This window comes from Cadophora gregata, assembly GCF_030347475.1.
Source record: "Cadophora gregata isolate MNR1 chromosome Unknown scaffold_1, whole genome shotgun sequence".
NCBI classification, from domain to species: Eukaryota; Fungi; Ascomycota; class Leotiomycetes; order Helotiales; family Ploettnerulaceae; genus Cadophora; species Cadophora gregata.
This window is the reverse complement of record NW_026695924.1, coordinates 1,770,737-1,796,964: the sequence shown is the minus strand read 5'-3', so window position 1 is coordinate 1,796,964 and position 26,228 is coordinate 1,770,737. Positions and strand designations below refer to the sequence as shown.

The following is a 26,228-nucleotide window of genomic DNA, read 5'->3' as shown; positions in this document are numbered from 1 at the left end:
CGATAAGAAAGAGCCAAAGCCAAAGCTGCGGATAAGAATCGCGTCACTCATCCTGCCTGCCCGGTGCATGCGACACCCTCGTTCCCTTCCATTGTCAATAGAATAGAATAGAATTGCCTCAACGCTGCCTTATACCTTTCGCTACCTCCCAGGATGATCTCGTTACTTTTGTGACCTCTACTGTCTACACTCCACTTCTTTCTTCTCTCCAAATTGCACAAACGAAATCAACAGGCACCCTTGAGATTGCCACAGCATGAAAGTACAGTTGTACGTCTACGACCTTTCCAATGGACTGGCGCGCCAACTGTCTGCCGCATTCATCGGCATCCAGATCGATGCCATATACCACACCTCGATTGTTATGGAAGGCATAGAATATGTCTATGATGGAGGTATCAGGACCGCAGATCCAGGTCGAACCCATCTGGGAGGTCCAATGCAAATATTAGAACTCGGAACGACTAACCTTCCGATGGATGTGATAATGGAGTATCTAGAGTCGTTACGGGAGATTTACACTGAGGGGGTACTTGAATAGTCTTTTTCGGCCTGGACCTGAACACTGACCTAGATGCAGGCTTATGACCTATGGTCTCACAATTGCAACAATTTCTCCAACGACTTCTCGACCTTCTTAATCGGCCATGGGATTCCTGAGCACATTGCCAATCTTCCCCAGACTGTTCTTAACACACCGCTTGGTCGGGTGATACAACCACAAATCAACGAGATGGTACGGCGTAGACAGAATAAGAATACCAATGGTGGACTTCTCGGCATACAAGACCAAGCAAACGTTCCTCAAACCCAGCAGCAACGAGCATCGACTGTGCGCGAAGCTCCCTCAATCGTCGCGCTAGATAAAATTCTCAAAGAAGCCGAGAACTCTTGCGCTGTGGTCTTCTTTACGTCTTCATCTTGCGCACCCTGCAAGAAATTATACCCAGTCTATGATGAGATGGCAGAGGAAGCAGCTCACAAGGCTGTTCTTATCAAGGTGGACGTATCGAAGGCATTTGATGTGGGTACAAAATACAACATCAGATCTACGCCGACGTTCATGACGTTCCTTCGCGGTAAGGAAGAGTATAGGTGGTCAGGCTCTAATCCTTCCGAATTAAAAGGCAACGTCAACATGCTCATGCAGATGGCTTGGCCTTCGCATCCACACGAATCTCTATCTCTACCAGCATTGCGTGGTGCTAGCACAAAATCGGTTCTATTCAGCAAGTTGCCTCCATTGGAGAAGCTGAAAGCGAAAATGGGACCGTCAGCGCAAGACCCGGGCATTGCTGGAGTGCTACGCTTCGTGGCTGCGCGCGCAGAGGATGGAGCAGCAGAAACCACTCTTCCAGATCTTGATGCATTCAGTCACTCCTTACGCTCGGCTTCCTCAACACTGCCTCCAGAAATTATGTTTACCATTGTCGATCTTGTGCGAACTGCCCTCGTCGACCCTCGATTCAGCGGCTACTACGCAGAAGAGAAAGACCATATGACTATCGCCCCTCTCATATCATATGTCAACTCCCTGAAAGATTGCCCTTACTCTCTCCGCCTCGTTGCGTTGCAAATGTCCTGCAATCTTTTCACGAGTCCACTCTACCCAACACATATTCTCAACTGTCCTACGATGACTGGCCCAATTGTACAACTCATCACCACGAGTCTGCTAGACGACAAACACCACAATGTCCGAGTCGCAGCTGCAAGTCTCGCCTTTAATATCGCGACAGCGAACAGCAAACTCCGCAGCGAAGAACACCTAGAATCACTCCCTGAAGGAGATCAGGTGGAGCTTGGCGCATCACTATTAGAGGCCATCAGTGCAGAAGAGGACTCTCCAGAAGCCATGAAAGGCTTTCTGCTTGCATTTGGATATCTTGTTTACTGCGCCCCGAAGAATGGTGAGCTGGAAGATTTACTAAAGAGCATGGATGCGCAAGGTACTGTACTCGGGAAGCAGAAGCTGTTTCCGAATGAGTCCCTCATAAAGGATATTGGCAGCGTGTTGCTTGGAAAGGGCTTTGCTTAGACTTCTTACCATAGATTAGAAGTGATAAATGCGTTGCAGTCGATGTTTCTGTATCCTCGTTGGTGAAACAATGCTCTATTTCATGACGGGGGCGCTGACTGGAATTTGTTTTCTTCGCTTACAAATCCTCGCTTAAATAGGGGGTGTTTGCACGTACCAAAGTTCAAAATTTAGAATTATTTGAAGGAATGGCCAGCCAGTGATGGGGATTTGTATTCGGGTACGTAAGAGCATTGGTCGAAGTTATTTGTGGGTAGTTGGCAATTAATGCAGATATGACGGGCAATGTGCCATTTTTGAAGGTATTTCAAATTTGCTGGCCAACGGAAGTCTAAGAGTCGATTCACTAGCATGAGGCTGAAGGGGCACAAGAAACCAAAGAAATTTAATCACTTCTGGTACATAATCACGGCTGTGTTGAGTCCATCGCTCGCCATTTGGTATCTCTTCAGTGTGGTGCTGTGGAGCTTCAAAATGACAGGTTTGCTAGCCCCATTCTCAAGACTCCAAGGCAGAGATAGGCTCGAGTAAAGTGGGTAAGAGGAGCTTATTAACTGCTATTATAGCTGAAATCAATCATATAAGACGGTCAAATCTGTTACTTCCAGAAGAAAGTCTGTGGCGCTGGGTGATAGATGCCTATGGAATGCGAAGACTGGAAATCGTGTGCTCTGCTGGTATTCTCAGAGTGAGCCTTATCGATTGAATGATGATCTGTTAGGTGCGATTATGGTTTCGCTGGCTGGTCTCATCTGGGCCGATGTGGCTGATGCCGACCGAGATCGGATGAGAGCAATTTCCAACATTTGGCATTTTGTCAAATTTGAAAGCCTCTCTGAGTCATAAACAAGTTGTGCAATCAGATTAAATAAATCCCGTATATCAAGGATCTCTCAGGTCGTGACTCGAGCAACGAGTGGCAGCAATCCCATTAACAATTGAAAGCTCAACTTGCGTTCTACGATCAGGTTGCAAGAGCCCAGGTACTTCCATTCAAGAGGACACAATGACGAATGGTCGATCTTGATCACTCTAAATTGTGACATTGAGCTGGCACTATTGAGCAGATGTCCTGCGTTCTGCGTCTGTATCCTGTATTAGGTCTTCTAGCCTTTTCTAGCCTCCCAATGGCAACTGCAAGTCACGCATTTCACGTGAAGCTGAAGACAATACCTATGACCCTGATGAATTCACTCAAAGACTTCTTCCGACGAGAGACAGGTACAAAATTTTTGTCGCGTAATGAGCAATTCGCTTCGTTGCTATTGGCTGATTGTTGTTTACACTGGCAACATCCAACCTCTCCAGGAAGAACGATAATCATCGACGAGAGGTGAAGACTTGGTTCAAGTGCATACTGAAGTTATAGTTCTCTCAATTGAACACGTAGCATTATTCTAGTTCAAGGATGACTCGTTGAGTAGGGTCGCAGCGAGATATCTGCAGAAATCTCTTGGCATCAAACCTTGAAAGGGACGAGCTGGACGACAATCCCTCACTGCTGCAGGAAATTTGGCAAGACTGACGAGCTAGACATCTATATTGGAGTTAGGGTGTATGTCAGGCCATCCAGTGGCGTGATTATTCTGAGCAGAAGGCCTTTCAGTCCTTTCCTAGTAGATGACCGTCCAGTGACCTAGGGAGGGACTTGGAGAATGATCGGAGGTACCTGCTCGTCTGAGCCTTTTGATCTTACTCCAATCGACTGTGCTGCTATCCTTTCTATCCAAAAATTTAGAGATATTTTGGGCAGGCATAGAAAAAAGACAGTTCCCAAGCTAGACTGTTGTTGATGAAGAAGGCTTCGGTATTGACAAGGAGATTAGAGTAGCTCTGAGACTTTACGAGGGACAAATTGCAGCTGGTTAGATGCTCCAAATTGAGCAATAATGAAAACTAGCTCTTATTTATGGTGTTTGCATAGTTCAAATTGCTCTACATGACTATGTGGCGGAGAAGGCGAAGAGTTTCCGTGGCTGGTAGCTCATACCCCTGTCACTCCCTTTGTATAAAAACACCCCAAGGCTTCGCCAACTCCAAAGGTTCACCCACAAACTTTTTCCAAATACTCACGCTCCTTCAGTTCACCTACCAACGCTCCTTAAACAGTTCATTCAGTCGTCAAGAGTGAGTCCATACCTCCCCAGAGCTGTCTCCGTCGCTGTCCCGTGCTTTGAAGGCGTCCTCCGCTTCCTATTGTCTCTGGTCAACAATAGCTGACCTCTTCCCACAATAGCATCGCAACCACATCACCAAATCAATCTAGCTTCTGCAGTGAGTACTCTCCCATCGATACCTCGCAGCTGTTTGTGAGAAGACGATGCCCTTCACACAAATTTCTCTTCCCTTCATCATCACTGTAAAAGTCCCAAGACTCAACAAGCCCCAGCAAGACCACTCCAGACCAGAGTTACTACCAAATGTACTGCCTTACTGACTTCACTGGTTTTCAGTAGCAAAGCAAGCTTGCCAGCTCTCAGTCGACACACGTACGTATCCTCTTATCTTGGTTCCTCGGTCGCAAATCCCCCACACCTTCACCTCGCAGCATTGCTTCTCCTCCCAGTACCCATCACTCCAATCTTCACAATAGCACACCAAATTCTCTCTCAAAGCAAACCCTACCCTTTTCCTACGGTACACCACTGCTTTAGCATCTCTTCCAGCTCCTCGATCTCCAATTGTCATTGTTTTAGCACCAGCCTCCATTTGTTCTTCACCACCTTCCTCTCCCAGTCGTCCACATAAACTCTAGCCCACTAGTGCTCCAGTAAATCACTTGTAAGATGCCTGAGCTGACTATATTTCGAGTCGTAATTTCACCAAGTGCAATCAGCCAAGGCTTTTCTTTCCTTCAATTCTCCGAAGGTAAATATCTCTCTCTGCCGAGCAGAAATCCCACCCATTCTGCGGTCATGTTCACAGACTAACGAATTTTGTAGCTCCCTATAATACCTTCACCTGGTGCACCAAAATGCTGTACTTCGGCTCCCCACTTGAGGCTGAGATATTCATCACCGAGAAGCTCAAGTACCTTGACTTGGCTTCTGGCCTTGAATCGAATGTCACCATCGGCCCCGAGCTCAAGTCCAACAACCTTCCTCTCGCAGTTGGCCGCCTCGATCTTTCTCTGCCCACCAATACAATCCTGGTTCCTCAAGGCCAGACCATGACCTTCAACAAGACAATCCTCAAGCTCAAGGGCTTCTGTGGCAAGTTTGTTCTTTTCCCAAATCTTCCCAATGAGATCAAGAGTGAGATTTTCGATCTTTGCTCGCTCCCGCCAAGACAGATCACCTTCATCGAGATGGAGGCCAATGGTGTCCACTACATGCAGAGCATCGGAGCTTCTCGCCCAGCAATCTTCGCTGCTAGTAAGCCTGCTCTTCTCGACGCCCTTGCTCGCAAGAGATACGTTCCACTTGCCACTATCGACAACAAGCGCAAGCCATACTTGGGAGTTGGGCGTGATGTAGTTCAACTTGGATCAATGACCACCACCAGTCCCCCAATTCTCGAGCTTGCGGATGTCTTGATCAACAAGTTTGACGTCTCCTATATCCAGACCATTCACGTGAGCTTGAACGACCTTGTCATGCTCTACATCTGGTGCGCAACCAACCTCGTATTCCTTCCCAACGTCAAGGTCTTGCACCTCACCGCAACCTTCTCCGATCCTGGTCGTGCTCAGCGTGGTCTTTATACCTTGTGGTTCAGAGAGATCTGGGGTAGCCGCAATGCCTTCATGCCAATGTGCAATACCCCTGCCGGAGATGAAGTTCAATGTCAAGCCGCTCGTGACTGCTTCGACACCTACATCTGCAGCCCCTTTGAGCAAGGCCGTATCGATGAGATCAACTACCAACTCAATTGTTGCCTCAACCGGGTTCCTAACTTTCCCTTGGAAGTTGCAGTCATCGTTGAGTATCTCCCATTGCCAGGGTTTCCTTTGGCTACGAGTCAACCTCGTATCCAACAGGTATAACCAGCTTTGGCTTCGCGTTGCTTCTCGCTCGTTCCACATTGGCTTTCCCCCTTGGATCAGCCATTTGGATCACCTCAGACGATAAATATGTTGGACATTTCAGTAAGTAGTCTTCTCTTCCCTGTGTTCTTGCTCTCAATTGACCAACCGTCCCTAGCCAGGAAATCGACAACTTTGCTTCGACGACGAGATGCCCTATATTCTGTGTCTTCCTTTCTCTTTCTCATCAAACAATTGCTCAACGGGATGAGCTACGGTCGTAACGTGGGGAGTTCGGGTTCCGTCCTTTGCTGCGGATGACTGCTCGTCTGTAGGCCTCCTCGGTGAAATCTCTATCTTCAAATCTTGCTACTTGCTCAGGCGTCTTCATGTACCATCTTTTGTGCTTCTAGGTACAAGGCTCATAGCTGACAGCCAAATTGCTCCATGTCGTTAATAAATAACAACACAACTTTCCAATACTTTTCACTTACCTGCATAATTGGCGGTGAGAACACAGAGTGCAGTGCACTTGCCGCCCTATTCTCCAACACAGTCAGTTCTACGGAGTGATATTTTATTGAAGGCGACCAAAGATCAAACCACAGCAGAAGCTTTGTGTCGCTCATTCATTGATAATACTGAGAGAAGATCAGACAACGGCCATGGTAGCAGTCAAAGGAGGATTCATCAACCAGCCGAAAGGTTCGTTTCCTGTATCCACTGTCAACAAACTGCATGTCTCTGTCCACGGCTGATTTACCACACTCAATCTTCCTCAGTCTTCCTCACTTCCGTTCACGCTTCTCACACTCCTTCTCTACATTATCCAATGTATATAGCAGAGCATCTCTTGAGTAAACGAAAGTTCGGTGCGACCTCAAAATTTCTCGGTCTACATCATCTCCCAATACTCGAATTGATTAAGACGCGTCGACCCCTGATGAGTAACTCGATCTTGTCATTCTATTTCAATAGTATCTGTATGGATTAGCTCATCAATTGTCTTGGGGTCCCAGGGTTCTGTCACGGCAGTTCCGTCTGCTGGTAGTATTATCAGTAGCTACTTAGCCCCTAGGAGAGGACTCACTTACTATGGTCAACTGACGCGTCTGCCAACGCAGTCTAACAAGTTATACCATCTTGCGACCATGGTAGCAAAAGGTTAAACTGGCATTCATTCTTCTGAGCCGTGCTGTTGAGCTGGTATTGTGGTTGCGATAGGTCTCCCTCTAATCTCGGCAATGCTTGGGGCCACTTGTGCGCTGTGTTTGCGGAAGGCATCCTCAGGGGAGAACGAACAGAGGTTGTATGAAGACTAGGAATTCAGTAGTGCTGTAATCATTACATGTGTTGTGCTGATATTATGATTATCAGGAGGTGGGTTTTTTGCTGTTGTTGCTCCACGAAAGGGGAAATGCGGGAGTGACGGACGACGGAAGTGAAGAGTTCATGGACTTATCAACGTTAGTGGCTCGTTAGAAACTTCGAAGTGAACATAACACTCCTGGTAGATTCTTCACGCTACCTTCTCTTGCCTTTACAGTTATTAAAGATGGACATAGCGAGGATTATTGTCTTCCGACGCTGCAATGCTGCGAGACGAGCACGAGGAGAGAAACTTCGAAGAGGATACTGTAGGCTGGTAGCTTATGGGACTTTCGAAAGAGACATAAACTCACGGCTACAGACACTTTCTGTTCTTTTCCATTGCCAAATTAGTATATAGTAGCTACGCTTGAGGGCTGCTGTCGTTGCTTGATAGTACAGAAAACACCTGAAGTGAGGTATAACTGGGCTGCAAGCTCGTCAGCAGGTATCCCTCAAAGAGAAATCCGATCACAATTCTGGCTTCTTTGACTTCCTCTCTCTTTTTCAGACTAAAGTACCAACATGTACTATCCTAAGAGCTTCGCATACTTTATACTGTCTTTGCGAAAGCATTGAGCAATTAACCGCAAAATGCTCTGAGAACCTGAGGTCTTTGGACTCGAATTGGTGGGCAGTACTTCTCGAGACAGGTTGGAGAACTTACATGCTATGTAACAGAGAACTTCTGAGAAGTTAAGCAGCTCATTCAAATTCAGTGGATAAGTTAAGTAAATAGTCACAAAGAAATGGAGCGGCAAGGAGGGGAGTATGCGTTGGTAGTCTTAGTTATCTAGGACAGGCTCGCATAAACCTGTAGGACAATCGACACTAAATCACATCACCAACAATGCAGCTATAAACAGATATGTGATTGCAGGATCTAGCATTCAGATGATTGTTTTCATCCGGTGCCGGATATCACTGTCTCGTTTCGGCTTTAGTCTCGAGCCACGTGGATTGATGGATAAAAGATGCTTGGGGGTCCATTCAGCCATTGTTTACACGGTTTGTAGCAATAAAAAGTCATGAACAAAGGCTCAGCTAGCAAATGCGACTGCTGATCTAGGTGCAGTATTTCCATTTGTTTCGCTACGCATCTTGGGAGCCTTGTGGTTGCGAAAATTGCCGTTCAGAAGCAAGAACACGACAGCGATCGCTAAGATCCTCCGATCCTTGGCTCAAGCAAGGCTAAATGTAAGAGAAGTTACAATCAGGTTGGAAGTGGCATAAAATCATCCCCAGAGACCCATTGTCTCTAGTTTGAGGAGCATCAGAACCTTTGAAGGGGGACTCCGGGTCGAATATAAGCCCCGTCCAGCGCATAATTCGTGACTTTACAAGAACAAGACATGCTGCTTTGACTTTCAACAGCAGCTGGCCAACAGCCAGATCGTCTTCTGCTTGAGTGAAATAAAGCGAAGCCATGAAGTCGCTTTGAGAGAACGAAAGTAATTACCAGGCCAATTAGACAATGAAATACCTCCACCTATGTCTTCTTGCCGGCTTCTCGGGATGAGAGGCCTTCAAAACCAGAAAGAATGTGGAGACTCAAATCCCAACGTGCTCTCCCGGACAACCTCTAGAGGGTGTATAAGAACAGAAAACATGACGCTTATGGAACGAAAGTCTGTTTCATATGTCAGTCTGACATGGAAGGCATAAGAAGTATGTAATGTGACGGGTATCACGTGTGCTCGAGGGACTCACGGTACTCTTTTCTGCCCCTTCAAGTGCTATCAGCTGTTTTCATCTGCCAAGGGTAAAAGCGAAGCTTACTTGAAGGGACGAGCCGAATTCTAACAGTATATTCATGGCAAATTACAATTCTCAAAAAGCCAAAAAGGCCTTCGCTTGTAGGACTTATCCTCATGGCAGAGAACGTGAATTTCTACTTCCGGTCAGTGTGCAAGGTCTGCAATGTGTACTAGACTTGGTGAGCAGAGGATATGAGTCTAGACAACACTATCGACTCATCGATAGTGTTATTATGTAATTTTCTCCAGTGAAAGCAGTGAGCTTGGTTGATCAATGCTTGGATCATGTGCATCACCAAACGCGACGAGCCCAAGGAAGCGTCCGGCTTCCCGCGTTGGTGGAAAACGGACCACGTGCTGTTGATGGGTAAACGGCGCGACAGAATCAACCTACATGTTGCATCCTGCTGGACTCATTGAATTTGCCCGACGAAGCACTCTTCAAATGACGCGAGGTTAACAGGCACACAATTGACGCGTTTCACAGCACTGTAGATCCGTCGATCCTTGCATGACCTGCACGTCACCCCGCCAACGTGTCGCGGAACATAAACACACCGAAGCTTTGATGTATCAATACCTTCAACAACGATTCAGCACAACGATTCAGGATATCAACGAAACATTGATTGGCATGGCTCTGGATCCACGATTAATGCCGGGAGTGGCTGCGGAAATGCGCACTGTGAGATCCTCTGCTTCGACTCCATCATTACGATCGCGGGGAAGCGATATGACAATGGGGAGAGATGCGCCAGGTGGAAATGTTCGGGTTGTGGTCAGGGTTAGAGCATTTCTTCCTAGAGGTATAATTTATTTCCGTATGTTTTGAAGCCCTACTAAAGATCTTATCAGAAATAGAAAGAGGGGCAGAATGCCTGATTGAGATGAATCCAAATACCCAAGCAACAAGCCTTCTCGTACCCAACGATACAGATCCTGCAAATACACGATCCAAGACGAGGAAAGTAATCGAGGAGAAGTCTTTTACATTTGACAATTCTTTCTGGAGTCACGACACGAAGGATGAGCATTATGCTCATCAGGAGGATGTCTACAACAGCCTGGGCGAGGAGTTCTTGGACCACAACTTCGAAGGATACCATACCTGCATATTTGCATATGGCCAGACGGGTTCTGGGAAGAGTTATACCATGATGGGAACTCCTGATCAGCCTGGTCTCATCCCGCGGACCTGCGAGGACCTCTTCCAGCGAATCGAGGCAGCCCATAATGAAACCCCCAATATATCATACAACGTCAGAGTTTCCTATTTCGAAGTTTACAACGAGCATGTCCGCGACTTGCTTGTACCAGTACATCCCAATCAACCTCCATATTATCTCAAGATCCGAGAGTCGCCCACGGAAGGACCGTATATCAAGGATCTCACTGATGCTCCTGTACGAAATATATCAGAAATCATGAAGTTTATGAAGATGGGAGACGCAAGTCGAACAACGGCAAGCACAAAGATGAACGATACCAGTAGTAGGAGTCATTCTGTCTTTACAATAATGCTAAAGCAAATCCACCACGACATGGACACGGATGAAACCACGGAGCGCACTGCTCGAATCCGGTTGGTGGATCTGGCAGGTAGTGAGCGAGCGAAGGCAACAGAAGCAACAGGCGCACGTCTGAGAGAAGGAAGCAATATCAACAAATCTCTGACTACTCTCGGTCGCGTAATCGCTGCCTTAGCAGACCCTAAACAACAACGACCAGGCAAGAGAAGCAAGGATGTAGTCCCGTACAGAGACTCAATTCTCACGTGGCTATTGAAAGATTCGCTTGGAGGAAACAGCAAAACCGCTATGATTGCATGTATAGCACCGTCTGACTACGATGAGACACTCTCCACTCTCAGATACGCAGACCAGGCCAAGAGAATCCGTACTAGAGCAGTTGTCAACCAAGATCACGTATCAGCTGCTGAGCGCGATGCGCAGATTGCTGCTATGGCGGAAGAGATCCGTATCCTTCAAATGAGCGTATCTGATAACCGACGCCGCGAGAAGGAAGACAAGGCACAGGAGGAGAAACTGGAGGAGTATCAGAACCGAGTCGTTGCCATGCAGCGTATGATGGAGGAGAAAAGTATGGTTGCCGATGGCAAGATCCGAAGCCTTCAGACGGAGAACGATGCCCTCAGACTACATCTTAAGCTCGCGCTCGACAGCTTGAAAAACCCAATCGATGTTCGAAGCGCCAGAAGCAGTATCCATGGACCTAGTAGGAAAGGCAGCATGTTTGAGGCTAGTGAGAGAGGCGATGAAAACAAAGAGAATGATGACATGACAGAGGTTCCAGAAGAAGAGTATGGTGATGAGGATGAGGGAATCGACGTCACGGCCCACGAGGAACGAGCCAATGAGGTTCAGGCTTTCATGAAGGAGCTTCTAAATGACCTGGGCATGTTCAAACGTAAGATTGGTGATGACAAGAGTCGTTTTGTCTCTCCACTGGGGGAGAGGGTGAATTGAGTATCCGTGTACTGGTTTGGTATAGTACGGGATAGGGGCGGATCGGACAGGACTTTGTTTTGGGGGTAGCGATGGTGTTTGGAGTAACTGTACTACGTTGTACCGTATTTGTAATGAATCATGATGTTATTGGTCTGTCACCGTCGACATATCCTACAACTATTGGACTGAGTGCAAGGCTGGGAGACTCCGCAAGGAAGAGGAATACAAAAGATGGTTGCGAAATCCTAAAGCTGCCCTCACTCAGGGCCGGTTCCGACGTAATTGCACAATTTTCGAAACACTTTCAATTCGTTGCCTACTCTCTGAGGAAAGCATCAAATTACTATTAGGAAAACTCAGAAGTGCTTCTTAATGCCTGTATTTATTCTTTACACGTGCTATCTCTATCATTAAACAGTATATAGCTATGACTTTTCCTCTTCGAATGCGGCATATCACGGTTCCATGAAACCCTCGGAAACCCTGACACCACAACCAAACAACTCATCAATACATTTCATAACGCCAGCCCAGATCTACCATCTCCTGGGTCACACCTCCCTTCATGACCTTTGCGATCTGAGTAGGGTCCTTAGAATCCAAGCGCCGGTTCTCACGCAGGACGAACCAGCGGTAAAAGGTAATCATACAAGCGAACAGGAAAGCACAACCCATGAGCGTACCCATTGCTGCGAAAAACTGAGGGGGGGCATAATACAGATAAGAGGCCCAGATATTGGCTGTCCCACCGATACAGTTGACCAGAGCAGTCGCAGCCGCTCTCTTGGCTGTCGGACGTGCCAAGTGCAAGTTGATAGTCTTGTAAAGGAGGATTTGAGGTCCGACTGAGGAGAAGGGTAGGACCATCATAGAGAAGTACCGAGCGCCGATGTTTGTCGTAGCCATCGGAATAATGTACATGGTACTCGCGATCCCGATACAGCACATGATAATTGGGTACACGGTGTTCTTACGATCTGAGTAAAAGGTGAGACCATAGTACACAAAGCCAGCGAGGATATATGGTGGCGCTGTCAATAATAGCGAGACAGTTCCGCTGTATCCAAGAGATTTGACGAGGGTGGGGAAGTAGTTGGCGATTGAACCCTGAGCCTGGGACATCATGTTACAGAAGATAAGCATGAGCAGCTTAGGATCCGCAAGAGCCTGCGTGAAGGATTTCAACACGCTGACCTCGCTCTCCGTCCCCTCAGCTGCGCCTGCCTCAGATTCGATTCGCCACACAGCAAGATCTCGCTCAAATTGGTTCAGCATGCGAGCGTTGTGTGGGTATTCAGGCATGAAGAAGATGCAGATCGATCCGATTCCAACTGTGGCACAACCTTCAACGATGAAAAGCCATCGCCAGCCAGCAATACCATGTGTACCGTCGAGCTGGAAGATTGCAGCTGCAAAGAGGCCACCGAAGGCATTACCGACTTGCTGCGCAATGTAGAGGCCGGCGAGACGCTTGCCAAGTTCTCCTTTAGTGTACCACTAGAAAAAGTCGGTATTAGCATTTCTTTCGTACGAAGAGATCTTGATACGCAGATGATATAGTAATCCCAAGGGAAGGGTAAGGGTCTAATCTTAATGAAAAGACCTGGATAGGACGAAGGAAAACACTCACAGTTGACAAGAAGTATACAGCACCAGGAAAGAAGACTGCTTCCACGATTCCAAGGATGACGCGAACCGCGAGTAGTTGAGCGTAAGTCTGAACAGCTGCCGTTGCACCCGAAATACCTCCCCAAATGACTGTCGCAGTACAGATATACATTCCAGGTCGAGGGATCCTGGTGATGAGAAGATTGGACGGGATCTGAAATGGCAAATAACCAACGAAGAGGATAGAAATGGAAGTCGCGAATTGCTGGGTGCTCATGTGAAGGTCGTCGGTGATGCCTTGCAACTTGGCGGCCGACAAATTCTGACGATCAATATAGTTGAGGATATACAGAATGCCGATGATAGGCAAGATGACCAAATCCATCTTGCGGACGAGTTTCTTGTTGAGGCGGGCCAGTTCCTCGGAACTTAGCTCGCGAAGTGACGCAGGCATGCGGTTGACATCGTTCATCTCCCCAGGAACGACTGAGTTGATGACCCCGAGATCAGTTGACTTGATATCTTTCTGCTGTTCATGGCTAGTAGCCGAAGCAGAGTCGGGGCGAGAGGACTCCATGTTTGTCTTCTGTGAGATGGAGGAGGAAAAGTTCCTGTCCGCTCGAGAGGTTGCTTACTGTCTCGACAAGGAGGTGGAATTTGAGGAGTGAGGCGATGGACTTCAATGTCTGGTCATGATACACCTCATGCCACCGGGAATGTAGTTATATACCTAGGTCGCTGTTGGAGTGTCTGTTCCTCGACTCTGCTGTATAGGGTACGCATGCCACTTACAGCAAGAAGATATATGCCTGAGCTATGATTGGCCAGTCTTCTCCCAAGCCACGAACTCATACTGATAGCTGATACGAAAGCAATCAAGAGGTAGGAGGAGCCCCCTATTTTCGTTTGGCATTTTGAATCATGCTGTGGATTTAAACTTCACTAGGGTTCACTAGGGTTCAGCGGAGAGATAAGGGAGGAGGGTGAAAGTTGGGGTGACTCGGGTGAGTCCTTGTTGCCTCGCGACCGCAGGGACATGGACTGGAGGAGAAAGGGGTAGCCCCGTGTGGTTAGAGTGGGAGGAGCCCCGCGCTCGCTTGGTGTGTTGCCGCCCGGCTTTTGACGGCTGTTGACATTCCCAGCCGGGCGGCGCGCTGAGCAGCTGATCTTCTTGGTCCCACTACTCCCCCATTCTTCCACTTTTGACTCCTTGTATTCAGCAACTACCCTTTCTAGAATATGAAAAGAGTGCCCACTGTCCACATTTAATTAATGTCGGGGCTCCAAGTGTCACTCCTCCTGCTCCTCCTCAAGTCGTGGAGGGGTTGGTAACCCATTATTGACCTGTGATGGACAAGATGAGCATCCCTGCTGGCAAAGCTGCATACTAAGGAAGCTGATTCCCCAATTCCTTTTAAGTTTTCCCATTCCAACTCTATCATTTTCGTCTCGTGTACACATTTTCTCAATTTAACTCCTTCGCCTTTGTCTCAAACATCTGTCAGCCAGTTCTCAATATTCCACTAAGCGGTTGTTGAAATTATTGCTCAAATAAGCATCTTCTCTTTAGACGTTCTCATCCCGTCTTCACACATTTCACACACAAGAACCGCCAAAATGACAGCCGTCAATGGTACTTCCACTACCTACGCTACTCCACTCACAACCAAAGTCCAAAATCCCCGTCTGCGGCTGCTCAACAAACTCCGTGATGGAGAGTACCCTCTGATGACCTTCATGGCCATTCCCTCTGTCCGCCAAGCGCAAATTGTTGCTTTGACAGGCCTTGACGGTATCATTATCGACTGCGAACACGGGCATATCTCTGACGATTCCATGCACAACTCTGTAGCAGCAATCTCGGCGCTCGGCGTTTCTCCCATCATCCGCATTCGTGGACCAGCACACGACATTCTCAAGCGTGCACTGGATACGGGAGCTCACGGCGTCATGGTCCCACAAGTCAACACTGCCGAGGAGGCAGCCGCAATCGTTGCATCGAGCAAATTCCCTCCCCAGGGTATACGAGGCCAGGGTTCTGCTTTTCCAGCCATCGGCCACGGATTGACAACCCCAGAGTATATGAAAAGCGCAAACGAGACGATCATCACAATGATCCAGATTGAGACGAGAGCGGGTGTGGAGAACGTCGATGCGATTGCAGCGGTTCCTGGGGTGGACATGGTGTTTATCGGTCCAAATGACTTGGCACAAGCACTTTTGGGTTACACTCCAGCGCGAGGTGATGAGCCTGAGTTTGTGGAGGCGATAGAGAAGATCGTTGCGGCGGCGAGGAAGCATGGAAAGTGGGCAGCGCGGATGGTAAATAATGGCGTTACAGCAAAGGAGGGAAAGAAGAAGTACGACACTGTGGCCATGACTGGTGATACAAAGGCAATTCAGAACTGGTATATTTCTGAGATTGAGGTTGCCAATTCATGAAGTTTCTAGAATCTCGAGTACTTGCTTCAAAAATTAGACTAAATAGATTTACACAAATATTATTTAACTTCCCCTTGCATACAATCTCTTGAATGGCTTGCGCCGTAATCGACGCTTTTGGAACATGGCGAACATGCTGAGCTAGACGTGGTAGTACGACTCTATTGAATGCCGAAGTATGTACTGTGGATATTAAATCCTATCTCATTCTCGGATTAGGAAGTTGCAGAATTCCTGTGCTGGATTCTTCGAGAATACATGCAAGATACCTCTGAAGAACCCAACGGCGTTGGCAGCAACTTGTTTTCATTATGACCTCAGACAACGATTTAATGAGTGCACTTCAAATTGGAAATAATCACATATCACTATTGAGAATCCGATTGACAAGGCAAGTGCTGAAAGAGAAATTTCTTGTCTCAATTATGTACAACATAAATCCAAATTTTGTTTATACCCATCCCAGATCATGCCTGCGCAATGCATTCAATCTCAATAACCGTCCCATTCCCAGGTGCCACAGCCTGTAAGCACGACCGTGCAGGCATTGGCTGAGGGAGAAAATCAATGTACACTTCATTCATGGCCGCGAAATCCTTCATGTCCGCCAGATATACATTGTATTTGACGACCTGCTCGAGCGACGACCCTGCCAATTCGAGAACTTCCTTCAGGTTTTGTAGCACGGTTCTCTGTTATACAGTCGTTAGCAAAGTTGTGCCGGGAGAGGGGTCATTGTTCGCAGGATGAGGAGGGGCAACTAACAGTTGCGGCTTTGATCTCGCCGGTAGCGGTCTGTCCTGCGCAGAAGACGAGTCCGGGGACTTTGACTGCTGGGCCTGAAAGCAGAGATCTGTTAGTTTCAAGCTCGCTTTGGTCTTATGTGTTTTGGAGGGAAAACGTACAGTTGTGTGGCTTGGTTGGGAACTTCTCGCTAGAAATGAGTTGACGAGACATTTTGCGTTTTGATTTGATAGCGATATGATAGAAGTTGATTGAAGTAAGGGTTGGGCCTTTTGGGTAAGCAAGAGATGGAGTTGAATGAGTTGCGTGAAATGTAGAAATAAGTTGTGAGGAAGCAAGAGTCGAGAAGCAAAGACGTGGTGTAGAAAACTTATGAACAACTCAAGAAGCTAGTAACACTGAGTACCATGCTAAACTCCCACTTCCAATCGCTATCAGCAGGATAGCCTACCTTGCCCGCCATTCTTCTTGAAAACTTTGCCCCGCTCAGATGGAGTCGGAGGAGCTCTTCTACTGTACATTCCAGGTTCTCCTGAGCTGCACCCAGCAGCCAATCTGCGAGTGCCCGTTGATCCTTGACAGGACTTGTTTAGCCCGCCTCCCCCGCCTGGACCCTTATCTCAGGTACAGGGACAAGCGCTGTGCATAACAGCGGGGCCGGGAGGAGCTCCTGCCAAGGATCCCGCCTCTCCAGGATCCCGCTCTTTCTCCAGAATTGCAGTACCAAGGAGTGGGAGAGCAAGGAGGGAGGAGGGAGGGGGAGGAGTTGATGAGCACGGCTAGCCAAAGTAGGAACCTGGAAGATGGAGGAGAGATCTTACCAGATTCATTCACGCATGGTCTGATGGGAGAAAGTCGCATCATTCCGCAACACCGTGGTTGCAAAGTTTAGGTAGGCATCTCAGTGTATAAGAAGAGACATTGTCTCTTCTATCCCTTATCATTACTTGCTTACAAGAACAGACACATCAAACCGGAATCATCGATTCTGTCACCTTATTTTCCCCAAAACTAGCATCTTCTCCATCCCGCCTAGACACATTAACACAAAATGCCGAAAGCCACTCCATTCAACCCTCCTTCAGCAGATCTACCTGGCAAACCATTCGTGCCAGAATGGATCCCACCACCAGTTACAAAACAGACACACAATTTTGCGACTCTGAAGTCTATTGACCTGTCGTTAATGGACTCGGAAGACCCTGCTGTGGTACAGAATCTAGTGGATCAGGTCAAGACTGCCATACGAGATGACGGTTTCCTATTCTTGGAGAACTACGGCATTTCACTTGAGCAGGTGTGTAGAGATCGCTTTAGACGCTGGGCACATAGAGAGTGCTAACTTCAAGTTTAGCTGCACCGGCAATTTGCCATTGCTCAGTATCTTTACCACAACCTCAGCGAAGAGGAAAAATCGCGTCTCCTATTTGACCCTGAGACTGGAAGATGGTCCGGTTACAAGCATCCATATGGGTTCAAGGTAAGTCGAACATGTCTTTATCACCGGGTGCATTGAACGGAGACTGATATTTGCTTTTTTCAGAAAACGCGAGCTATTCCAGACGGTATTGAACAATTCAACTGGTACAAGGATGATTGGGAAGATATCAATCGCACTCCAAACTGCCTGCGTCCTTTCATCGATGAGATCGAAGCCTTCTGCAACTACCTGACTGGTTCAGTTAATCGCCGATTACTCACCCTCTTCTCGAGAGTGCTCGAACTCCCAGACGACTACCTTTGGGACAATGTCCAGTCGCATGGCGGGCCAACTGGTGAGGGGTATTTTCGTCACGCGCTCTTCCGTCCTGTTGAGAAGACCACCGAAGAAGCCTCGAAGGGTCTCCGTATGCATGGGCACACCGACTTTGGCCTTACCACCTTGTTATTCTCGGTCCCTATCTCGTGCTTGCAGATCTGGGGGCGTGATGAGCAGTGGTACTATGTGCCCTATAAGCCTGGCGCGCTCGTCATCAACATCGGCGACACTCTTGAGATTGTTTCTGGTGGTCACTTCAAAGCCACACGCCATCGGGTCTTCAAGCCTCCCGTTGATCAGCTCCAGGAGGAGCGTCTCTCACTTGTGCTCTTCAACAGCTCCGTTGGTGATTTGAGCATGGCACCTGCGGCATCATCACCTCTGATCCAGCGGGAAGGGTGTATCGAGGAGCAAGGCGTGTACAAGGAATATGCGAAGCGGATGAGTGCCGGACAACCTGTGCCCACTAATCGACAATGGCGAGAGATGCAGATCGCTACAGCTACAGACCCGACGGACACTGTTCGCAATCGTATCGGTGCTGATCAAGTTCTGATCAATGGTAAGCTCATGCATCAGCGAGAGTATATGGGCCTCAAGGTTGTTCTGCCTGTTTAGTATCGCTACTAAGGTCGCGTTGGTGGTGGAAGGATGTAGCATTTCACACAGCGAGGCAAGGATTTTTATTTTGAATTTGAAAAGGCGTTAAAATTGGTAGATCTTGGGCTTTACAAGTCTATGTATATATTCCAGGACTTTGTAGTTATTCATTTCGATTGAGAAGCATGCCAACACACTCCATCTGTTCCCTTAGTGTCGGAAAAACCTGATTGCAAGTCTCGGCTGCAGCTTGTGGCTGCGCCAGTAACAGAAATTTACGTGGGAGGTCACCTGTGCCTAACCCCCACCTTAGAGAGTTTTAGAGTTAAAATGCAAAGTTTTGCAACCGTTACATGTAGCAAACGTCGAAAATTCTCGAAGGGCAGGTTTCAAGTGACCCTGGTCCCAGATGACTGTTTACATGCCGCAACGTGTAAGCGAGCTCTCTGGTTGGCTGGCTTCGAGATAAGACATCCCGGCTTACCCCATATTCTAGATAGCCGATGCCCCGCCCACTTTCACTACCTAACGATCAACCATCTCGCTGTTCTACGACCAACGTACCAAGCTACCTAGGAGCCTGTTGCGATAGTCCACCCACTCTCGTCCTGAGCACCTCTACCTAGGTAATTGCAATATGTCTGTCTCTGTCACAAGCGCAGAGGCGGCGGCACCGTCCACGCGGCTACAGCCCTATCAGTGCCAGACCTGTGGGAGTCGCTTCACTCGTTACGAGAATCTGAAGCGACATGCTACGGTGCATTCTCGCTCTGGAAGTGAAGCATCTCTCCCCTGCGGATATTGCCAGACCACCTTCTCACGCCGAGATCTGCGTTCTCGACATATCAAGAAGAAACATCCGGAGCAGCTAGAACGACGAGCTGGCAACTGTCGCGATGAGGATTCATTCAGAGATAACTCGCGGCTCCAAGAGAGCGGCCCCTCGTCTGCGTTACCCCAAGATATACCTTTTGGGCTGCAGGGGCAGTCTCAACATTCCTTCGTGAATGTGGATTCCGCGATGGGTGATTGGGTTGAGCCAGTACTCCTTCCACATGCGCAACCGTCGCTTGTCCACTATAACCAAGATTATCTCGGTCTCTCCCACGACATTAATGCTTCGACAAGCACACAAGCGCAAAGCCACGAACCTGTCCATGGTTTAGCTCAAACACTGTCAAGAAGCAACCCAAAAGACGTCGATCAAAATGGCTTCGAGCAAAATCTATCGTTTGAGCCATCCAGCATCAACTCCGCATATCTCTTCGACTCACAATCCCATACAAATTCACCTCCGGCATCCTACATCCCAGATGGATTGTCGCCAAAAGATGTAGGATACCTTATGGATGATTGGTTCCCATCGCCATCACAGTCTGCCCGTGGATATCAGCTATACTTCAGTAATGTTTCGCAGTTTGTACCCTTCCTTCACCGCCCAACCTTCGACGCCACGGAGACACCCCGCCACCTTGGTCTCAGTATGCTTTGTTTGGCCTATCAGTACGGTGAAGATCCAGATTGTGGCGAAGAAGCCGGTTCTGGCGAAAGACTGTCTCAACGCTGCTTCCACCGAGCTCGTGTCGTTGCTGCGGAAGAGGAAGAGAGAGTGGTCGGCCTAACTCAAACAATCGTCTTGGTTCAGGCATACTGGCTGCTCCAAGTTTATGTAATGATGTATCTTTGTGGTTCAGACTCAGCTTACGGCCACAAGATGCACTCTCGAATGATATCACTCACTCGATTTGGAGGTCTGACGCAACCAATGCCAGGGGAGTCTACAACAACTGAAGACCTGGACGATCTATGGCGGGAATTTATCAAAACCGAATCGCACAAGCGAACGGTTCTTGCTGTCCATCAAATTGACGCTCTGTGGTATCAGCTCTTTTCCATCCCACGATCGCTTTCGCATCTCGAAATCAAGCACGATTTGCCATGTCCAGAAGACTGCTGGACAGCGTTCTCCTCAGCTCTATGGGCACACAGACAACTGGCCGCTAGACAGTCAACTCCACTCGTACCATACTCGGATGCTATCAAATTGTTCTTATCTCCAACTCCCGACATCGAGTCTCTCCCAAAGTTTGATCTATACGGAGCTATCAATATTGCGCAATTCCTACTTTCTAGCGCTCGCGAGGTATCAGGATGGTCTACAATGACAGGGAGGCTTAGCATGGAGAGATTTGAGCCTCTACAGACATCGCTTTTTGCACTCGAACGTTTGATACGCCCACCGACAGAAACAGTACAGTCAACACATGCAATATCATGTGAGGCTACATGGGAGATGGCTATGCTTGAACTACTCCTCTGGTCCCCCCTGCACACATCTGGAGTCGTAGGAGGAAGTGTAGATACTTTTTTGACCCAGTCTACCTATCTTGCGTCCTCATGCCAGCTCTTGCACGAGACAGTCACAAAAACCGCAGCTCATCCCCATGTTGACTGGTTCCTCAGATACCTCGAGACTACACCAACTTTCGAGTTCGAACCTCCATGGCTGATTCTTTACGCGTACAAAGCCTTTTTAATTGCCTGGCAGCTTGTACGTGAAGGATTTCCTGGCGCGATGCTGATCGTTGGGGTGAATGATAGTGATGTTCGTGGTGCGGTTTTGTGGGCAAAGAGGGTTTTCCACCGAAAGTCTCGACAACGGCTCAGCAAACTCATCGACACATGTTTAGATAGTCTGGAAGAATGAAAACACTATTCTCCCAAAAAAAAACTTTCAGGGTCATCGGATTTTAACAGCTGTTTTTGCATTCGCGACGAGAGTGATAGCCTTGCGATGCAAGGCTGAAGAGAGTCGGCAGCCAAGACACTAGCGCAGCACTAGTGTATCGGGCCTTCAAAAAGAATTCTGCTCAGTAAAATTTCTGTTCATCTTCATCGACCATCATTATCTCCATCCTCGGCCAATGGCTGCAAATAACACCACACCGCTGCTGCACTCGAGAAGGAAGTATTTTTGACCAAGGATTCTCAATTCAATGGGCTAGTACATTTCCTGTCAAGCCTTGAATCGATGGAACAAGTTGCAGCAGCCAGTGACTTGGTGAGCATGACCAAGCCGACTAAGGAGGGGACTTGACATGGAGAAAGAGGAGGAAAACACACCAGCTTCAAAATTAAATGCTAGAGCCCGCCGTATCCATTCCAAGAACGAGCGAGTGTGGACAATGAAGCAAGAGGAATATCCGATCGAGATTTTGATTCTTCGAGACCTTCCTCAGGGTACACAATCTACTGGGCCACTTCGTGGGTCTGGTGCTTGGTACTGTTTGGAGACATACATAGCATCCCATTTACATTTAAACCACTCATATTCTTCAATCTAGAACAGTGCAGAGAGTTTCATACACCGCTTTGGTGTGCTTGTTTTCATACTCTGTGCCCGTGATCGCAGATTCGCAATGCGTTCTGGGTTTACTATGTTTTCCAACATTGATCCGCATCCCCATGAACCTCCACACCTTCAATGTCGTCCCTAACTCCCTTCTTTCTACTCGTTTCAATGCCGTATCTCTCGTCTCTGTCCTTGACCGTCTCCCACGGCACCTGTATTTCGAAGCCTTGTCAGTGTCAGGTAGAGCCTGGCCCACAAATATGGACGCCGGAGGACTATTGCTGGGGTGGATGCGGCATACCTGTTCATCTTTTGTAAAGCTCATCATCAGCTCAGGCTTCCCGAGTGGTAGCGTATGACCCCTATCCACTTGCCAAAAATGATAGGTCTTGCCATACAGGCCGATAATTTCCTTCATCTCCTCAGTTTCGGCCACTTCCCAAATCGCATCGGGCACGTTGGGATTTGGCATTATTAGAATACCGCTACGGACCTATTTATTGTTAGCTGGTTGCTTCAATTGCAACACTTGTGACTCTCGTTTTGTCGCAGTAGGGTTACTCGGGTCGGACTTCCCTCGTAGTCATGCGAATGCCACAACTTCCGCTCTTCAGAATCGAGCGTCTCATAGAATCTTGGCGTGATCATATACTCTACCCCGATAAGCCGAGCTGGATTCTTTGGAGCATCGTAGATTAAGCACTGCCTGACCTGGACGCAGGTAATTAGCATGATTGGTTTAGAAAAGGACCGACATGTGAGCGATAAATATACATCAGCGCTCAAGTGTGTGCAGTAATGGTTAGCTTCCACTGAGCGAGACGGATCTGAAGCATAGACATGGAATGCATTTAGGTGGGCGCAGATAGCTTTGACTGGTTCGAAGGACTGTGTAACAGAAGCTCCTGTCTCAAGAACAGTATCTTTGGTAGTTACTGGCGGTCCCGAGGCGCCGTGGGTGGTTAGCGATGTCATAATTGAAGCTGTTTGTCTCACTCGAAGAACAGTATTGTAATGAGTTGATGTTTGAGCACGATTGAGGAGAGTGAGGGCACAATGACAGCTGACGTCATAATATTCATCAGTTCGTGATTGTGATTTGTCACCACACGTTGGACATATTGGCATTTCTCATATTTTTGACTCAATCGGTGGCCTTTTCAAGGTCAGTAAATTATTTGCTGCACAGGAGATGGAACGACTTCAATACTTACTCACTTGAAGTTATTCTTCATCTCTCGAAGTTTGGCCATAACCTCCACGGGATCTTTCTTTCCCGTAGCCTTTTGTATCTCGGGATCCTGAAATTGTTAGGTTGCCCTCCTTTGTCAGGAGTCACGTAAACGTACATCCATTCTCATGAAGACATTGTGTTTCTACCAGTCACAATCAGCAACTGATTTCAAAGTATCAACCTCAAATCACCTACCTTCTCATCACCTATCGTAAATTTGCCTTGTGTCTCCTTGTTGTTTTCTGCAAACGCATGCAACTTCTTCACTGGCTCACTCTGCAGAACCGACATTGCGAATTTCACATTGGCTTTGGTATACTCATGGCCAGGCTGTTTCTCCGTTAGCCAATTGCTCGCCAGCGAGACAGAAAGCTTACATAGACTTTCGTATCGTCTGGAACTGCCGCAAGGGTCTTGTTCAATGCGGTGTTCATTTCCTCCGGAGTACCTTCAAAAAATCTGCCACAGCCTAGTAAAGTTTATCGAGTCAGCTCTGCATTGCAAAGCATTGAGTGACATTGACTCACCACCATGGAAAAGGGTATCTCCAGTGAAAACAACCTTTCCGGTGCTATCCTCCATAAACCAGCAGATGCTATCTTGTGTATGACATGGGGTGTAGAGAGCCTTGACTGCGATGTCCCCAATCTTGAAACCTTCGCCATTCTTTGGAGTCTGTGTTACACCCTCACAATCCTTGCCGCCGATAACAGGCTTGCCCTTGAACTCAGAATGGGCCATCTTGAACGAAGTGTTATTAGCACATCAGATGAAAGCTTGAGGGCTGTTTACCAGTTTCTTGTTCCCACCAGCATGGTCCCAATGACTAACTTTGTCAGACCTCCTTTTTTCACTCTCCAAAGGTGAACATACTGATGTGTGTTGACAATTGCCGTCAAGTTGATCTTCCCAGAACTGATTTGCTCTTTCAAGACTGGTGCCACCCTATATATGCGAATCAGTTCCCGTCCTTGCGTATTTGGTCTGCTTCGGACTAACTCGTCTGGATTGGCGGGGTCAATAATGACAGCATCTTTGCTCTTGTCGTCAATTACTAGGTAGGCGTAGTTGTCATTACTACCAGTCCCTTGATTTGATATTAGTAACTCTTCTTACATGTGGCCCTTGCCGCCTTGAGGGGTAGCTCACACATCGGAATCGACTGGATATGCATTGCGCGGATCAAAACAAACTGATGGAACGTCAATGATGGCTATATAAGCAACGGAAAAGGGGAAACATACACCAGCAGTTAGTGAACTTAAAGGACGAGGGATTATAGATCTCGAGAATCTTGACAGGCTCATTTGATTGTAACGGAGAATGTGGTGGTGAAGAGTCTCCTTTGAATTCGTCATTGGAGTTGCGGTAGAAGCTTCCCATTTAACCCCACCTTATCCCCTATCTCCTATCTCCATGTGATCGTAGGTCTGACCAATCACGCAGAGATTAGGTAAGTTAAATCTTCGCTCACAATCACGTTGGAGGTTCTCAACACAAGGGAGCAACATCTCCAGTAAACATGACTGAATTAAGGCTAATGCTACTCGAGACGGCAAAGAGAGAACATTGGACATAGCAGCAGAGTAAGTTGAACATCTGGCCCCGATTACAGGTCACATGAGGCTCATTCCTTCACTAGCACGTGCTTACACTTGTCGATTTCTTCGGAGCATAAAAGTCTGAAATCGCAGATCCGTCACATCCGCAGAGTATCAAGATCCTTACGCCACGATCGGGACTACTGCCACTGTGTCGTAGTCTTAGAGCCGCTGGTGTTCACCAACCGTGGGCTGGGAGTCCATAATAGCCTCTGGCTCGCACTCCTTCCCCATGTCTGTTGTCACAGGACTAGGACTGCACAATTGATCGTGATATCATATTTTCGTCCCAGTTCTGTAGCCCAGACTTTACGGATCCCTTCAAGTGCGGTTTTGATTTCAGCGTTTACTATCTATTGCGGCATTTATACACATGCGGACACCGAAGTTATGATACCGATGTTTGTACCACTCAAATGGTGCCACCTCATCTTGGCAGTCAGGAAAATTGATGCCACAAGAAGTCAACATTGAAGTGACTTTTGAGGCATGCGCAAGAGTACCCTTGTGATTTACATCGTTTGGGCTTGACAAGAAGCTTCCGTCGTCTCCAGTTGCTACGTTGTGGACAAGCAGATCAGTGTATCCAGACTCTGAAACTGCCAGTGCAGCACCGATGATTCTTTTCAGATCCACAAACACGGCCAGGCGTGCTTGAATAATTGTCATTTTACTGCCCATTGATTTGCTATCCTTGGCAAGCTCTGCTGCTGATTCTTCTTCTCTTGCGGAATCTTAATGCACAAAAAACTGGACTTATTGTGCAAGATCTCTGGCTATTCCAGCTCCCAAATCCCTATGCTTGGGCCAGACCCTGCTAAATGAAGGGAGACGAGAGCGGAATAAGTCCGAACCTGGTAGGGCCAGCTATGTTTGCCGCAAGATTTGTTTATCTACATTGCGTGTCATATCAAAATTCAGCTGATATGCCAGTTCTGCTATCGTGATATTCGCAAGGAATAGCGTCTCTTGAAAGTGGTGTTACCTCAACCTCAATTTTTAAGCTAGTTCCCAGTGCGCGTTAACCGCCAGAACCGCAAGCAAATAATTGGCCAATGGATGCAATTTATTTTCATCAACGGAACCCTGCTCCTTACTTCCCCCCTTAGGCGTGGGGTCACAACAAACGGGTCCAAGTCCATCATAAGTAGTGCACGGCATCCTTGAGTTCGATCATAGACCTTTAATTTTCTTTTCTCCTTTCATTTCTCATCACCAGAGGCCCGGGGTCCGCTTGAATAATTACTCGCTTTTTCCTTCGAGCTCGAATAGAGCGACCAAATATCCATCAGA

At 47.7% G+C, this 26,228-nt stretch overlaps 10 protein-coding genes across 10 annotated transcripts; 6 read left to right on the top strand and 4 right to left on the bottom strand.

Annotated features, from left to right (window-relative positions):
• The first annotated feature begins 61 nt into the window (after positions 1–61).
• ONS95_000607 (uncharacterized protein) lies at positions 62–2,438 on the top strand. The gene is made up of 2 exons (XM_058493769.1): positions 62–529; positions 581–2,438. Exons 1-2 carry the CDS (start codon positions 257–259, stop codon positions 2,036–2,038), a joined length of 1,731 nt encoding a protein of 576 aa, XP_058363970.1. The 5' UTR covers positions 62–256; the 3' UTR covers positions 2,039–2,438.
• A 1,498-nt stretch (positions 2,439–3,936) lies between these two features.
• ONS95_000606 (uncharacterized protein) lies at positions 3,937–6,293 on the top strand. The gene is made up of 6 exons (XM_058493768.1): positions 3,937–4,165; positions 4,275–4,312; positions 4,492–4,527; positions 4,850–4,906; positions 4,981–6,125; positions 6,181–6,293. Exons 1-5 carry the CDS (start codon positions 3,978–3,980, stop codon positions 6,021–6,023), a joined length of 1,362 nt encoding a protein of 453 aa, XP_058363969.1. The 5' UTR covers positions 3,937–3,977; the 3' UTR covers positions 6,024–6,125; positions 6,181–6,293.
• A 2,145-nt stretch (positions 6,294–8,438) lies between these two features.
• Positions 8,439–11,613, top strand: KLP7 (Kinesin; the record flags this gene model as incomplete). Its single annotated transcript, XM_058493767.1, has 2 exons — positions 8,439–9,933; positions 9,983–11,613. The coding sequence occupies exons 1-2, from the start codon at positions 9,639–9,641 to the stop codon at positions 11,611–11,613; spliced, it is 1,926 nt and encodes a 641-aa protein (XP_058363968.1). The 5' UTR covers positions 8,439–9,638.
• A 361-nt stretch (positions 11,614–11,974) lies between these two features.
• On the bottom strand, positions 11,975–14,222 carry ONS95_000604 (uncharacterized protein). Its single transcript, XM_058493766.1, has 3 exons — positions 13,996–14,222; positions 13,226–13,933; positions 11,975–13,092 (listed from the first exon to the last, which is right to left on the bottom strand). Exons 2-3 carry the CDS (start codon positions 13,778–13,780, stop codon positions 12,103–12,105), a joined length of 1,545 nt encoding a protein of 514 aa, XP_058363967.1. The 5' UTR covers positions 13,781–13,933; positions 13,996–14,222; the 3' UTR covers positions 11,975–12,102.
• A 598-nt stretch (positions 14,223–14,820) lies between these two features.
• ONS95_000603 (uncharacterized protein) lies at positions 14,821–15,645 on the top strand (the record flags this gene model as incomplete). Its single annotated transcript, XM_058493765.1, has 1 exon — positions 14,821–15,645. One exon carries the CDS (start codon positions 14,821–14,823, stop codon positions 15,643–15,645), a length of 825 nt encoding a protein of 274 aa, XP_058363966.1.
• Positions 15,646–16,043: 398 nt separating this feature from the next.
• Positions 16,044–16,869, bottom strand: ONS95_000602 (uncharacterized protein). Its single transcript, XM_058493764.1, has 3 exons — positions 16,551–16,869; positions 16,411–16,484; positions 16,044–16,337 (listed from the first exon to the last, which is right to left on the bottom strand). The coding sequence occupies exons 1-3, from the start codon at positions 16,600–16,602 to the stop codon at positions 16,113–16,115; spliced, it is 351 nt and encodes a 116-aa protein (XP_058363965.1). The 5' UTR covers positions 16,603–16,869; the 3' UTR covers positions 16,044–16,112.
• A 230-nt stretch (positions 16,870–17,099) lies between these two features.
• ONS95_000601 (uncharacterized protein) lies at positions 17,100–18,937 on the top strand. Its single transcript, XM_058493763.1, has 4 exons — positions 17,100–17,281; positions 17,353–17,686; positions 17,744–17,869; positions 17,933–18,937. Exons 2-4 carry the CDS (start codon positions 17,441–17,443, stop codon positions 18,764–18,766), a joined length of 1,206 nt encoding a protein of 401 aa, XP_058363964.1. The 5' UTR covers positions 17,100–17,281; positions 17,353–17,440; the 3' UTR covers positions 18,767–18,937.
• A 170-nt stretch (positions 18,938–19,107) lies between these two features.
• Positions 19,108–22,053, top strand: ONS95_000600 (uncharacterized protein). Its single transcript, XM_058493762.1, has 2 exons — positions 19,108–19,181; positions 19,245–22,053. The coding sequence occupies exon 2, from the start codon at positions 19,386–19,388 to the stop codon at positions 21,453–21,455; it is 2,070 nt and encodes a 689-aa protein (XP_058363963.1). The 5' UTR covers positions 19,108–19,181; positions 19,245–19,385; the 3' UTR covers positions 21,456–22,053.
• A 130-nt stretch (positions 22,054–22,183) lies between these two features.
• ONS95_000599 (uncharacterized protein) lies at positions 22,184–23,075 on the bottom strand (the record flags this gene model as incomplete). Its single annotated transcript, XM_058493761.1, has 4 exons — positions 22,184–22,312; positions 22,402–22,593; positions 22,662–22,811; positions 22,875–23,075. 4 exons carry the CDS (start codon positions 23,073–23,075, stop codon positions 22,184–22,186), a joined length of 672 nt encoding a protein of 223 aa, XP_058363962.1.
• A 156-nt stretch (positions 23,076–23,231) lies between these two features.
• On the bottom strand, positions 23,232–24,692 carry GLO2 (Cytoplasmic glyoxalase II; the record flags this gene model as incomplete). Its single annotated transcript, XM_058493760.1, has 11 exons — positions 23,232–23,256; positions 23,319–23,401; positions 23,450–23,476; positions 23,530–23,664; positions 23,712–23,803; positions 23,862–24,075; positions 24,127–24,160; positions 24,208–24,279; positions 24,334–24,421; positions 24,484–24,526; positions 24,579–24,692. The coding sequence occupies 11 exons, from the start codon at positions 24,690–24,692 to the stop codon at positions 23,232–23,234; spliced, it is 927 nt and encodes a 308-aa protein (XP_058363961.1).
• Positions 24,693–26,228: the final 1,536 nt, after the last annotated feature.

Excerpts from the sequence above, each read along its gene's own strand:
- ONS95_000602 (XM_058493764.1), bottom strand. The coding sequence starts at position 16,602 with ATGTCTCGTCAACTCATTTCTAGCGAGAAGTTCCCAACCAAGCCACAC. Across the intron at positions 16,485-16,550 it reads CCCAACCAAGCCACACAACT|GCCCAGCAGTCAAAGTCCCC; the intron begins GTACGTTTTCCC and ends CTCTGCTTTCAG. Across the intron at positions 16,338-16,410 it reads GCGAGATCAAAGCCGCAACT|AGAACCGTGCTACAAAACCT; the intron begins GTTAGTTGCCCC and ends ACTGTATAACAG.
- ONS95_000600 (XM_058493762.1), top strand. The coding sequence starts at position 19,386 with ATGTCTGTCTCTGTCACAAGCGCAGAGGCGGCGGCACCGTCCACGCGG.
- ONS95_000607 (XM_058493769.1), top strand. The coding sequence starts at position 257 with ATGAAAGTACAGTTGTACGTCTACGACCTTTCCAATGGACTGGCGCGC. Across the intron at positions 530-580 it reads GGGAGATTTACACTGAGGGG|GCTTATGACCTATGGTCTCA; the intron begins GTACTTGAATAG and ends ACCTAGATGCAG.
- ONS95_000606 (XM_058493768.1), top strand. The coding sequence starts at position 3,978 with ATGACTATGTGGCGGAGAAGGCGAAGAGTTTCCGTGGCTGGTAGCTCA. Across the intron at positions 4,166-4,274 it reads AGTTCATTCAGTCGTCAAGA|CATCGCAACCACATCACCAA; the intron begins GTGAGTCCATAC and ends TTCCCACAATAG. Across the intron at positions 4,528-4,849 it reads CCAGCTCTCAGTCGACACAC|TCGTAATTTCACCAAGTGCA; the intron begins GTACGTATCCTC and ends CTATATTTCGAG.
- ONS95_000601 (XM_058493763.1), top strand. The coding sequence starts at position 17,441 with ATGCCGAAAGCCACTCCATTCAACCCTCCTTCAGCAGATCTACCTGGC. Across the intron at positions 17,687-17,743 it reads ACGGCATTTCACTTGAGCAG|CTGCACCGGCAATTTGCCAT; the intron begins GTGTGTAGAGAT and ends CTTCAAGTTTAG. Across the intron at positions 17,870-17,932 it reads AGCATCCATATGGGTTCAAG|AAAACGCGAGCTATTCCAGA; the intron begins GTAAGTCGAACA and ends TGCTTTTTTCAG.
- ONS95_000604 (XM_058493766.1), bottom strand. The coding sequence starts at position 13,780 with ATGGAGTCCTCTCGCCCCGACTCTGCTTCGGCTACTAGCCATGAACAG. Across the intron at positions 13,093-13,225 it reads CTGTATACTTCTTGTCAACT|TGGTACACTAAAGGAGAACT; the intron begins GTGAGTGTTTTC and ends GACTTTTTCTAG.